This window comes from Styela clava, chromosome 4, assembly GCF_964204865.1.
Source record: "Styela clava chromosome 4, kaStyClav1.hap1.2, whole genome shotgun sequence".
In the NCBI taxonomy this organism is placed as follows: Eukaryota; Metazoa; Chordata; class Ascidiacea; order Stolidobranchia; family Styelidae; genus Styela; species Styela clava.
In genome coordinates this window covers 3,330,748-3,345,579 of record NC_135253.1, presented here as the reverse complement: position 1 = coordinate 3,345,579, position 14,832 = coordinate 3,330,748, and the positions used below count along the sequence as shown (strand labels likewise).

At 35.2% G+C, this 14,832-nt stretch overlaps 1 protein-coding gene across 1 annotated transcript; it reads left to right on the top strand.

Annotated features, from left to right (window-relative positions):
• The first annotated feature begins 1,561 nt into the window (after positions 1 to 1,561).
• Positions 1,562 to 5,443, top strand: LOC120326234 (4-galactosyl-N-acetylglucosaminide 3-alpha-L-fucosyltransferase 9-like). The gene is made up of 6 exons (XM_039392490.2): positions 1,562 to 2,002; positions 2,432 to 2,524; positions 2,679 to 2,758; positions 3,597 to 3,716; positions 4,327 to 4,866; positions 5,043 to 5,443. The coding sequence occupies exons 1-6, from the start codon at positions 1,730 to 1,732 to the stop codon at positions 5,275 to 5,277; spliced, it is 1,341 nt and encodes a 446-aa protein (XP_039248424.2). The 5' UTR covers positions 1,562 to 1,729; the 3' UTR covers positions 5,278 to 5,443.
• The last annotated feature ends 9,389 nt before the right edge of the window (positions 5,444 to 14,832 follow it).

The following is a 14,832-nucleotide window of genomic DNA, read 5'->3' as shown; positions in this document are numbered from 1 at the left end:
GATGACACAGGTGGGGCAAAACAATTTTCGCATCAGCTTCTAGCAGTGGGAACCTGTGGTCATTTTTCTAATATTTTTTGGTTGTGAGTTTGGTTGCAGTATTTTGTGAACAGAATAAACAATATTTACAAGTATATAAGAAAAAAGAGAGAGTAAATATATTATATAAAATAATTGCCATTTCCATCGGAATCCAATTCCCATGGACAGGACTCGAAAATACCCTCGAATAGTGAAAATGTGGTAAAGGGATATGGTTCTATAAAATAAATCACAGCAAAATATATAACGAGGGGTGGTTTTTTCGAAAACACTCAATGTTTGTCGAGAAAGATAAATTATAAAATTCAATCACTCGTGCGTTGATTTGCTTTCTTTGACACGAAGTTTACACACATATCAATTTGTAAAATTGTTGTTGCAGTTAAAATTATTTCATGGGTATCTTACAGGTTTGCCAGCATATGAGTGATATAAGATCAGTTTACCAGCTGAATTTGTTCAAAAGGAAAAGGATAGAAAATAGTGAAAGCCGTTAGTCCTCGTTCACGGGATTACGGCGGTGAATCTAGTAATTCGTAGTTTGATCTTATTCATGTTTTACATTTTCTGAAACAAGCTTATTCTTTGCTTATGAGTTTGTGCTTTAAATTTGCTTAATATAAACGAAATATTTGACAGAACGTGTTAATGAATCGGAGACTAAATATACATTGAAAGGTTATATATTTAATATTGTTTCCGCGGAAGCAACGAGAAACCCATCCGTTTGCTTTTCAAGAATTCCAATTCTTGTTACAGACTGTTGACGCTCGGATATTTTAGCCATCATATTCATTGGAGTGTAACTTCGATAAAAACGAACGGTAATTCTTTCGTGGCTTGTGCTTTCGTGGTTTGATCGAGTTTTGAATAGGTATTTCTTGCTTTGCTCTGGACAGTGTAAATAATATATGCTCATAATTACGCGGGAGGGTTACATGAAGAGGAAAAGACTCATTTCCTCAATACATTTTTTAAGCATCTCTTATGTAAACGCTATCCAAAGCATGAAGTATTCAAGTACGCCCGAAGAAACTGATTTCGAATACTCCGGATTTCTTAAGTGGCCCTAAGTATTTATATTGAAGCCATTAGACTCAAATGGCAAATGAAATTTTGAAGTAAGTCGTTTGTCAATTGTGAATTTCTGAAAAGTCAGACTCGCGTACGTGGTATGCATAATTATACATGACGGATCGCGCGTTGATAAACTGTCAAATAGGAAACGGTCGTCACAAAGCAACCAGGCTAGTACGCAGTGGCGCATATCGATCGCTTTCAGTCCGGCTTTTGTGTATAGCTTGATCAATATGTGAGACTTACAAAGCTTTGTCAGCTAATATTAGACTATATTATGATTTTTTGGTTATAAGCTGTACATCCGCGCAGATAATTCAACAAAAATTCTAACAAATCTCTTTGTTTACACGTAGCGTAGTTACGATACAATTAGGCTACATTTCGATAATTTGGTTGCAAGCAGTACATCCGCGCAGGTAACGCTAACAAAATTCTAACTGATTCTTTTGTTACAGGCAGCGTAGTTATATTACAAGAATTATTATTCAGTTTTTTCTATGGAATGAGAACAAATCGTTGAGATTGAACTTGAAGCGATGAATAGAGATAGTCTGATCAGAGAGAAAAACTTTGAAACAAAATTTCAGAATTGCTATTATCCCTGGCAATGCAGTCAAACCCCAAGAATCTTCCAGTTCAGTTGTTTGTTTTTATAGCCCTTTCACTCGCGGTGGTGATTTGGACATTGGCTGTGTCGAGAAATTGTTTGTACGAAAATTACTCGGAATATTTTGCCATGGGGGTTGATTCAACGGAATTTAATTCCACGTTGCAAAGTGAATACACAAAGCAGTGGCCTAAAAAATACGGAACAGCTATCAACATTACTGCATTGCAAAATAAACTCAAAGAAAGACTCAAACAAGCGACAGATAAGAAGGTTATATATACTTTTAATTCCTGTTTATTAAGGCTGTAAGGTATAGTAGTCGCTCGTATTGCTGTATTTTTGTACATGATGAGGTTGAGACATTCGTATTTGGAAGCTTACGAGGTGTTATATATATGTACACATGTTGCCTAACTCGATACACGACCATCTAACTATTCCAAAATTAAACAATATTTTGGGTAATGATGCTTTTTACAGTGAGTATATTATAATTGCTTAACGCGTTTCATGTTCAGTATCATCTTTTAGTTCATCAAAATGATATAATCTCCACTCCCTCACATGAGATAAAGGTTATCGAAATTGTTATTTTTATTTCATGCAGTGATTTATTACATATTTTGATTGAAGCTATAAAACAAGTTTAATATTTCCATATACAAATATTAATATAAGGTGACACCTTCTATTTCTCAGATCATCGTAATATGGACAACAGGTATACCTCTAGGAGGTGGAGTAAATCGCGAAGTATGTGGAAATTGCGAAATAACTTTCAATAGAACACTGGTGAGCACATCGCCTTTTCCTTTAGTTTTGATCTCAAATAAATAGTTTAAAATTAACAGTGAATAGTCTGCAAGATGTAATATCAAGATGTGTCCGCACTTGTATTAAGTTTATTGAGCACTGTTCAGTTTTCATTTTTATTAATATATTTCAGATATCTGATAATAAAACAGCTGCAGTCGTTGTCTACTTTACTGGCACTACACCAGAAAATATGCCGCCGCTTATGTCAAGGTAAGAAGTAAATCCAGAAATGAATACCATGCTAGGTGACGACAGACCATTCTGCTGCCAGACCACATTATTAGTATATCAATGCGCAACTTACGCGGGCGGCCTATATTGTGGATCTCAAGATATTTTATATTGGAAATAACGATGTGTGAATGACTTTCACAGTTCCGATATGACAAGGAATGATTTAATGTAGATTGAAATCCGATCAAGTGGTCTGCATAAGGAAAACTATAAATCCTCGATTTAGATTTTAGAGAACTACTTTTTATCCCCCAAAAGTAGGGTCACCCATCGAACTGAAAATCCATTATTTTTGACTGAAATTGGAAAATTAAAAATACATAGAACTAAACTGAACTTTGGAATTGCAGTTAGGGCAAATTTCCAAGAGGTGATAGATTTTAGAATCTTTATTTTTTTTACATATTGAAAAAGGATTATTGATTTGGTTTCTGCGAGACTAACTACTTATCCTTCTTCGATGCTTTTGTGCCGGTGGATCCGTATGCATATAATGCAAGGATGATGTAGCAAAAGTAGAGATAACAATCCTAAGTGATTCAAGAGTCTTGCTGCACACTAACACAAATATATTTCTGTAACGTTACAGAAATAATTTGTGTTAGTGTGCAGGAAGACTCTTAAAAAGGATTAGTATTATAATTTGCTTTTCTGTCGACGGAGAAATCATGCGTTAAACATAAGGTAAAGGGTAATCAAATTGTGTTGAAATCAATATTAGATTTTCTATCATGATTTTTCCATCAAATACTCTTTGGTTTGAAGTTAATTACTATATTATGAATCCTTTACATTAAGACTTCTGGTCATTTAGGAATCCCAACCATTTATATGTATACTGGACTCTGGAATCGTCCGCCTCCGTTCGATTCAAATACCACAAAAATCTGCACTACGAGGATGAATATGGATTTAACGCAACAATGACTTATAGGTATGTTTTTGTACAATACTCATATACGGTTTTATTTCGTGAATTGAAGCATACAACCAGCAGCAAACAGAGTTTTCACAATAGACAAAAGACGATAAAATATCGGAAACTTTCATTATGAGCAAATATGCGCTTGTTTGAATTATTCTGAAAAGTTTATCAACTTTATCATTTATTATATCCCATTCTTCTTCGAAGATTCAATTGTAAAATGTAATTATAGTAAGTATAAATTACTGCTGCTGAATTAGATATAATAGGCTTTTGAAATAGTGCATTTCAAATACTGTTGCTCATTTGCAACCTTTAAGTAGGCTCACATTGTTTTCTCCCCCATTATTTACATAGTGGTTATTTCTCTAAACAAGTAGCAATGCAAGCAATACCGAGACGAAAAATGTAGTATAATACTTGTATCTATTTGTCTCCAGCATTTCCAATCTGCTCTTTACGTATTGAATTCTGGATATGGAGAAAACAATGAATATTTAAATTACGCATTATTTTTATACCGTGACAGCAGCATAGTTTAAATCGCCCAAAACAATAGATGTTTAGATAAACATGGGGTTGTTAACTTTGATGCTATTATACGCATTTCTTTTTATAGAAGGGATTCAGACTTTCCTGACAAACTGTATTCAGCCAACGCTGTCATGGCAATCGTCAAAAGCACGAATGTCCCGAAGCCAGAAAAATTACTCAAATTGAAAACGAAAAAATCTCTTGCTGTAGTTTCAGATTGTGCTCAGCATTCAGTTGCAAAACAAAGAATAAGGTTAATAAAACAAATCATCGCAAAAGGTTACGAATTGGAAGGATACGGCGGGTGCTTCCCTAAACAGGGAAAATTTGCGGATGGAGCAAAACGAGATTCACAAGAATTTTTTCGCGCGATCCGGTCTTACAAATTTTATTTTTCGTTTGAAAATTCGTATCACTGTAAAGACTATATTACTGAAAAGTTCTTCAAAAACGCATTTCATTCGTATACTGTTCCAGTAGTATGGGGAGCAACCAAAGAAGATTATCTAGCGTTTGCACCAGCTGGATCTTTCATCTATGCAGAAGATTTCGAGACATCGAATAAACTTATTGAATATTTAAGATATCTAGATCAAAACGACACTGCCTACTTGGAGTACTTCCAGTGAGTTTTTCTTTCCACATTGTAGATTAGTATCCACGTTTTTGAAGTATCTCATGTTGCTACAAGCATTAAAGATTCAGATTTGTCAGTTTTTCATTCCAAATTTAAATCAAAGCTGAGATTATATACTATAATATGTGGTACATGCCTGTAATTAACATTCAAATTAATTACAGGTGGCACAATATGGATCCAGATAGGGTCCCTGGTTGCAAAAGCATTGGTCGTATTTGTCAACTATGCAGAGCTTTGTACGGAATTAACTTTGACGATATTTACAATCCTAATTTTGATCCAGAAAATCATCCGCGCCCTTTATTCGATGACGACGTTTCTTATCGACCTGCAGTTTCCGTTAGAGATTGGTTTTATTATAAAGACAACAAAGAATGTTTTGATAAATATCATTGACATGACATGATATAAATATGCGAAATAATATTTACTAGTTGAATGCAATCTTCTGAAGAGCAGTACCCGGGATGACAGTTAATGGTCAAAATCAATTGCAACGGTTAAGTATTTAAAATCGATTAACCATTCTTTGCCTCAGTGAATACACATCGCAGTTACTTGACCGGTATGTTCTTCCTTTCTAGAAGGGGCATAACTTTGATGATCTTGTGTACTCATTTTGTAATCATGATAATCAACGGGATAGCAAGCCATTCAATTAAATTCGGATTTATCCTCTCAAATCGGTCACTTATTTATAAATGTTGTTTATTCGAATAGATTGTTGTAATCGTAAACCTCACCAATTAGGAACAAACATTATATAGGGAAGATAATCTCCGAATAAGATTTGTTTCTCCGATGGGCCTACTCGTTCCAAATAAAGATTAAGTTGAAATATTTAGGTAACTTTGCAATGTGTAACAGACCGTAATGTTGAATGTTTCCCGAGAGGATAATTTGATTTTCTTTCGGAGTAAATGAATATATGGTGTTTAATAGTACGCACGCCGAAAGATTAGCTATTGGAATATCCGTAAAATTTTTGGTTATGTCAATTTAAAAAAAAAGCAAATTAAATGTCTCACTTGGCATCGCGTAATCTCCCAAAATGGGGTGTTATGCGAGATCTACTTTCTCGTTTACTTCCCGAGGGCTTCTGAATACCCTACAATCATCCCATTATAGTTAGATAGCAAAGGCACCACTACCATCGTCTTTGCAAATCATGATGAGCAAACAATTGTCTGATATGGACAAAATTATAAACACGAATGCCGCACAATGGTCGGTGAAAAGACCGATGGAAAAACACGATGGAGACGGTAACGCGTGACCTAGTGAAAGAGTGTCCCTCCTTTATTGATTAAAAAATTAACACTATAAGAAAAAGCCTTATAGCGGTTTCGTCCATCTTTAAGTAATAAAAAGTTGAAATCATTGATCATCATCATTGATTGCTAAGGCAATTTGGTGCTCCTGAAGTATGCGCATCAAAATGTCGCATAACCTGAACCCTAACCTGGTAAACCTGGTACGCATACTTCAGGAGGTCCGGCAATTTTCTTCAACCTGCAAAAACAACAACGAGTGAAACCCGAATAGAAACAAAACCATCCGTAGGTCCACTTTGTGTCCAACAGACTTTATTCATTTGAATCCGTCCGCTATCCCACGCGGATAAAATAATAGTGGCATAGACAAAACGGTACTCCTGAAGTATGTGAACCAAAATGGAGGACACCTGAACATAGTATGTGTACCAGGTAAGGGTTAGGGCTAATTTCATTGCAAATTTCCTAATTTTAGTTCTATTATGGGGTGTTTGGGGACTAGCCAAATGACCGTAGTATTTGTACCTGAAATTTTGACCTTAGCCTAACTTGGGTAGTCACCAGAGAAGAAATTTTATGATAAATATGGCAAGGATTTGTGGTAATCGTTCATTACAGCCTTAATGGGCGTGGTGTTTCCGAATGCGCCACTCTCCCTAGACCGTGACATTCTGCCAACGCGGCGCAGCCTGTAAAAGCTGTGCGTCGACCGCGGCGGTCGTATAGTTTTGTCAAGTTGTAGGACTGTTTTATCTGACATATCGTTATAAGTCATAGGATACTTTACTCAGCTACCGGTAGTCAGAATATCACGTTAGCATGCAAGTTCGTTAGCAGTAAAAGCGTAATAACATGAAACAAAAGTGAATGAAATGGCACAGACTCTCATATCAACTAGATTTTTACTGAAATAGATTTTTTTTCAATAAACCATCAGGCTTGTCCATGGGAAACGTCCCATGGGATGTGACAGCACACATTTATATTTCCCATGGGACACGAAATCCGTAGGATTTTCGGGGAAATGATGGTAAAACATTTCTTTATGTACTTCGTGTCCATATATTTGAGCATAACTGTCTTGTTAGTTATAAAGACCCAAATATATTCAGCATTAATAATATACTTCGTGGAGGGGATGATGGTTGTTTTGCATGTCTATTCGTACATGTAGTCCTATTTAGTAGATGATAAACCTAAATTTAACAATTTTTATTGAATTTTATTCCAATGGAAATCCCATGAAATGGGACAGGCATAATTGCTATGGGATGGGAATGGGACAGAAATATATGTCCCATGGACAAGCCTGTATATCATATTCCAACATTCAAGACGACATGAATCATACATGACGTTCATTTCAACTATAGTACCGGCATTGTAACTATTCTGGACTGTTCATTCTTGCGTATCCGGGTATTTTATCGCGTCATCAAAATCGCGCAAGCTAACGGCGTGTACGCTATACGTTCGGTTGTTCAATCTTGGTATCGCCACACGTACCGGTACGTTCGCACTAGTTATAATTACAAATTGAAAGGCAGCCATAAAAAGAGAAAAGGTTAACGAAAATTTAATAATGAATGAGAAAAGAAATATTTCCATACAGATAGAGATAATGAATGCTGCATTTATGTCATTCGCAATAAGCCAATATCGGCAAAAAGAGTGGAAATTACGGCGCTCCAGGAGTGTGTGTACCAATATGGAGTAACTAATTTTGTTCGCGCGCTTTACATCAAGTTGTGTAAAGGGACTGAAACCTATGGGCAGAGGGTTTATTCACCTGGCTAATACAGACAGTCACCAAAATCGTAATAAAACTAAAACAAGGAAACTCGGAATAAAATTATGGCCTAACCCTAACCTAGTGCACACACTACGGGAGTATCAAAATGAGAACGTCCTTCTTCAACAAACCAGAAAGAAAAGGACGAAAAATATCCCATTGGCACCGATGCGCAAGAGGAAATGTTTGAGTATTCACAAAATTCATTACCTCAGCAACAATTCTTGTTCTAATCGCAGAGCAAACATGCAGAGCCACTTAGCATTTTTCATAAATTATATATTGGGAAATTGCAAAACACTAAAAAACATCTACGGAGGGGAAATTTATGAAACAATTGTGATCAAAACCGCTGAGCAACTGTTTCTCGACTAATCCCATATATATAAAGAAATCGTTTGACAGTCTCAGATGCAACTAGATCAAGAAATATCAAATGTGCAATTAGTTGTTGGGTCTTGAAACAATTTTCATTTTACTATTTGGACCTCCTTTGAATAATTTTGCCAACTACGTGTAAAGAGCTAATGTTAAAATTGTTTTAATTATGCCACTCAATTTTATCCGCATGGAATTGCTTTTGAATGACTGAGGTGTATTGCCCGACAAATTCTCCCGTAAATATACCCAACACATATCCTCCATGATGACCGCCAACCTCTTTCTATCATCTTGTAGAAGAAGGTCCACGAGAGACGTATATTTCCGCTCTCATTTCTTAACTTTTTATTCTGTAAAGCATCCACATATTTCCAAATCTCGACGCATGTCAAAGGTTTCATACTTTTAAAAACACTTCATACTTCTTGTTCTATTAATTGTACTTGAAATGAAATATAATAAAGAGATATTTATATTGTCGATAATTTGTATCGGGGTTGAGTCTGCGTTGGAACACAACAAACACGATCTTGTAACATTCGATATTGAATGTTGTAATGCGATTATATATACATAACATTATAAGAGCTGGAATACGGGAATTGGCGCCCCTGAATATACAAGGCGCACCTTTTTTTGCCCTGCGGTCAAGTTTAGCGTAAGTTGATGACTTAGCTGACTAGTCATCATTGCTAAGAACAACAAGTAATCACATTTCTTTAAATATACAGTTCAAATATACGGTGGAGGTAAATGATCTAACTGAATTCAATACTGATATCAGATAGGCAGCTGGAGTTAGAGTTCGTTCAGTCGAAATTTTTTCATTCACGTATTCTCAATGAAAGGCCTATATTTATTATCTGTATGTTTACGAACATTTGCGCTCACATAAAGTTGTTGAATTGGATTCCAGGTTGTGTGACAAATCAAGAGCAATATATGGCAAGCTTGATATTTAAGGCGAAGAAGATTACGCATTGCAGTAAAGTTATTATTAGGGCATGTTGATCAAGCTTCAATGACCGACCGACAGTGTTAAAAATGTTCAGTTGCTTTTTAGTAGAGAATACAAAGCAATTTTGGCGACTGTATATAGCCTAAAGTCAGGGCTTCCTACGAAGTGACTAAAGCGACGGTCTTCAACAAATGTGGGCCTTTCAATTTGGCAATATACCCGAAAAACAAATATTTTCACTGATATAAGGTCACCTTCCGTAAGCCACATTCAGAACATTTTTTCACGTCAAAATTTCATTTTGTTTTATCATATCCAAAGATGAGATGTATTCATTAATCTCCATGAACGTGTTCTCGTAGGCAAGAAAACGTATCAGTTAAAGAATGATTTTTTTTGCTTTTCAAATGGATGATAGTCCACTGTATTGGTTTTAATAAACTTCTTACCGTTAAAATCTTTGATTCAATATTAAGCAATAGTTGCAGAGTTAAAGCGCAATTAACCACAGGGTTCTAAATTCAAATGAATAAGTTCAGTCATCCATATTACTTTATGCCTTTGAAAATCATTTCTGCCCGATCCTGATTGATCGATCGAAGATATGAATACGTATTTTTTCACGTTTGGTTGACATAATGAATTGTAAACCAATAATGAAACCTTTGCTATACTGAAGTTTAGTATTTTGAGAGAAAACAATTGTTATAAACCTTCTTTTTCTCAACTTGAAGTGTGATTTGTATATAAAATCTGACAAATGAACAAAATCGTTTACAATTTAAAATACAAGAGCTTTTCATATACGGAAATCAACATTCGTACCATTGGAATATCAAAGCTTATATTGACACCTATAATACAGATATCTTTTTGGCAAATGGCCCAGCTGGAAGCGACTGAACTACATTAGGAAATGCGCCTCCATAATATTTTCTTGTGTTAAGCCATAATAAAGAAACAAATGTTCTTCTAAATATGATTTAGTATTCATGAAAAAATCCTATTTCAGTAAATATCCAAGGACACTGTAGTAACACCAGGCTTGTCCATGGTAAACGTCCCGTGAGATGGGATGGTACAGCACACATTTGTATTTCCCATGGGTTACGAAAACCGTATGATCATTGAGGAAATGATGGTAAAACATTTTGTTATGTACTTTGTACTCATATATTTGAGAATAGCTCTCTTGTTAGTTATAAAGAGCAAAATATATTCAGCATTAACAATGTATTCCGTTAAGGGGCTGATGGACACTTGTATAATAGTTATGAATATATATACCTGATAATATATCATATATAAGTTAACAAAGTCAGTAAATTTTGTTGTTTTGCATGTCTCTTTGTCCTATTTAGTAGACGTTAAACCTGAATTTAACAATTTTTATTGAATTGTATTCCAATGGGAATCTCATGGGATGGGATGGGAGTGGCATAATTGCTATGAGATGGGAATGGGACAGAAAATATGTCCCATGGACAAGCCTGAGTAACACTCATATATACCTATTGATATTGAATATTGTAATGCAAATATATACATAACATTAAAAGGGCGCCACCAATATATACAATGCTTACCGGCCTTTTTTTGCTTCAGGGTCAAGTTTTATTCAAGTTGATCACATTTCAAATATTTGAATCTATAAATTCTTTATTACACCAGGCGCCATTACATGTCAACCACGCTGAAGCAGCGAGTTTCAATATATCAGTCGAGATTCGGAATACTATCTTCGTGTATCGCAAATATTTAGCTAACTGGTCATCTTTGATAAGAACCACGATTAACCCCGTTCTTTCACATACACATTGCTTACAGTGGATGTGAAGGATCTAACTGAATTCGATACTGGTATCAGCATAGGCAGCTGGAGTTAAATTTCGTTCAGTCGTAATTTTATTATTTACGTATTCTAATTGAAAGGCCTATATCTACAACTTGTATTTTGACAAACATTTGCGTTCACACACTGTTGTTGAATTGGTTTCCAGGTGATTTCTGTGACCAAGGGAGAGCAATATATGACTATATGAGGGTGTTAAAAATGAAAGTATGTAGTTCATTAGAGAATACAAAGCAATTTTAGCAACTTTATGTACTAGCCCAGCGTTTCCCAACCTTTTTTGGTCGCGGACTATTTTCTCACCCGCGAAAATCTTTGCGGACTCAAAGTGCGTTTATTGCAACCTGTGCGAAGAAGCAATAAAATCAAATACAACAGAATTGTAACGAATTTCAAAATCGAAAATTCGCCGCAATTACGCGTTCGTTAAAAAGATCCGACTTTTTTAGTGTATAATTGGCTTTCTGTCGCACAATATTCAATCCAATGTCTCTCTATATTAATTTAATTGTGTTCATGGTAACTCGCGGTTGCGTCGACTTACGACAAGGTGAATGCGTCGACTTACGACAAGGTGAATGCATTTCTTCTTTAAAATGCCAATCGGCAATCTGTGAACATAATAATGTGAGACTATATTGCCCGATTATATTTAGTTTTGTTACATATTTTTGCGACCTTGCAAATTTGTTATCGTCGTTAGAAAAATCTCACTATTTGTTATAAATTTCCAGAAAGTACAACTTGATTTGGTACTTAATAAAAAATATATTTAAAATATATTAGTAAATGAAAAATGAATATTCTTCGCCTTGCTTTATTATTAATTTAATTGTGATCATTTTAATCTGCGATTGTGTTGGCGAAATAAAAGCAATACTACTCAGAAAATATCATGACAATCCGTGGACACAAAAATACGTGGTAAAGGGCTCGATATATTTTGTTTTGATTCCTATTTTTGTAAATTCCACAAATCTGAGCTGTTCGTACAACACTTACCAGTACTGTACGGCGTATCACTGTTGGGGCAGTAAAGCAAACAATCCTAAGGGAGGAAGCCCTGGTATACGTTTAACACCGTAGCACCCGAAATTTTGCGTTTCACAATGTCTAAAAAAGCGTTTTCTAATCGGTCGCGGACCATCATAAAGCGAAACTTATGGCGTTCTCCGTTTTATTTTTAGTGTTTTGTATTGCCGTTTCTCAATTTGGGAAATTCGGGTTGCCACCATCTATCGACGCGTGTGCCGACTTGTGTGTTTTCGTCGAAAATGCGTGAGTGAGTTGTGAAATCCAATCGTTTGATTAAGCGACGCGCACAAGTGCAAGTGACCTGTCGTGTCACCTGTTACCAAATTTTCGAATATTAAATTGCTATTCTAATAGTTGAATATTCGAATATATGCCCAGCCCGGGACTCGGGTTGGAAACACTGTACTAGCCTAAAGCAATGGCTTTGTACGATGTAACAAAACGACGGCCTTCAACAAATTAGGGCTTTTTTAATTTGGCAATCTGCCCGAATAACACATATTTTTACTGATATTAAGTCAGTATCTGTATGCCACATTTATGCCATTTTCTAACGTCACAACTCCATTTTGATTGTATCATTTCCAAAGCTTGGATATATTCATTATTATTCGTGAACATGTGCTATCGCGGGCAAAGAAAACTTATCAGTTGAAAAATGATTTTTTTGCATTTCCGGTATAGTTTTCAAATGAATCGTTTATTGATAGTCAAATGTATTGGGTTTATTAAACTTCTTATCGTTAAAATCTTTGATTCAATGTCCTGAAGCGATAATTGCAGAGTTTAAGCGCAATTAACCACAGGGTTTCAAATTCAAATGAATGAGTTTAGTCATCGATACTACCTTATAACTTTGGAAACCATCTCTGCCCGACCCTGATCGTGAATACGTATTTTTTTTACGTCTGGTTGACATAATGAATATTGAACCAATAATGAAACCTTTGCAACTGAAGTATAGTATTTTGAAAGAAAAGTCGTTGCTAAGGTAACTCATGTTTCCCGTCGCAAGCAGTTGTCCCATATTTCGGCATTCGGCTAAAATCCAAATGGAAGAAGTAGCTGAAATTTCTTCCAATACAATGAGGTGATTCAGTTAAAAGGCTCAAATTATGACCGATGAAATACGTACTGACATATTGAGATGGTTGATGTTGCTAAAATTTCATTGAAGGTTTTAGGTTTTAGAGTTTAGGTACTCGAAAGTATTGCAGATGAACACATCATTTTGTTTCCTCGTTACTATTGTTCCTCGCCCCTATAATATCGAACAATAAACAGCGACTGACTTGCGAGTTAATCATTGATTATTATAGTTATGGTATTGCTTGAGTTTTATTTCACGAGATTTGTTGCTTTATGTTAATAATGTTAGTCAATAGATAACGCTGTGAGATGAGAGTAATTCGAAGATATTTGGAGTTGATCAGATGTCGCGACTATAAAAATCTGAAACCTACTGATCTAGATAATTAGACAAAAATACGTTGTTCTTACGAGATGAAAATTTTGGAAAAACTTTATTTTGAGAATTTAAACTGTTATGCGGAATACACACGAGTATTGTGGTGAGTGACAGATATTTTTTAAACAAAATGGCCAAGCAACACGCCTTTATTTGTCAAGACCAAATGATCAATTGTTTTTATTCTCGATTCGATTCCCTTCGTTATACGGTCCAGTATATTACATTACTCAAGTAGCGAATTCAATGTATATTGTCTGTATCGCTGAATGTGTACGTATAGATGTCGTTTTGAGTTCAGTTCGATTCATTATTTTGGTATAATTTTCGTTTTAGGGGGGAAGGAGGTTTTATTTTATTTTTTTTAGTTATAGCTTTCAATGACTTCCATTGCCGCTAACTGTCAGCTGAGATTTGTGTATATTGTGAAATATCATCTTATTATAGATACTAACGTATACTGCCGAACGGGTAATTTTGTGGAAACTTTAACCAATTTATTCCCAGCGTGGTTTTAATATATTTACTATCATGTCGTTCAAATTCTTTTTTCAATTTTTTGATCTGAATAAATTTTGACCAGGAAGAGCACGGAATTTCACGAGAATTTGAAACTACTAACGGTTTTGCTTTGCTTTAAACTTATTTCATTATATTTTGTAATTTGTATGTCCGTCGAAATTGGGTATAGAAAATGACTGAGGAATAATTCGTTGTAAGCTATTGATAATTCGATAAGTAAGACATGTCATTACAGCTCTTTCAAATACACAGTTCCTTTTTGTTAATTGAAAAGAATTAGACTACATCAGAACATTATAAACATAAGTCTAATCTTGTAACATTCGTGATTGAGGATTATGATGCAGAATAAAAAGTCGCGCGGGCCGAATTTGACACCGTATAGTAACACTCATATAAACCTATCGAACTCGATATTGAATGTTGTTATTCATATATATATAACATTATAAAAGCTGAGATAACGGAAATGGGTTCACTGAATATGCAAGGCGCGCACCGCCTGTTTCGCCCTGTAGTCAAGTTTAATCTGAGTTGATCACACTTAAAATATTTTAATCTATATATTCTCCTTGCATATTATGCATAATGTGCCAACCACGCTAAAGCAGCGAGTTGCATCGATATTTCAATAGATTAGTCGAGACTCGGAATACTACTACGTTCATA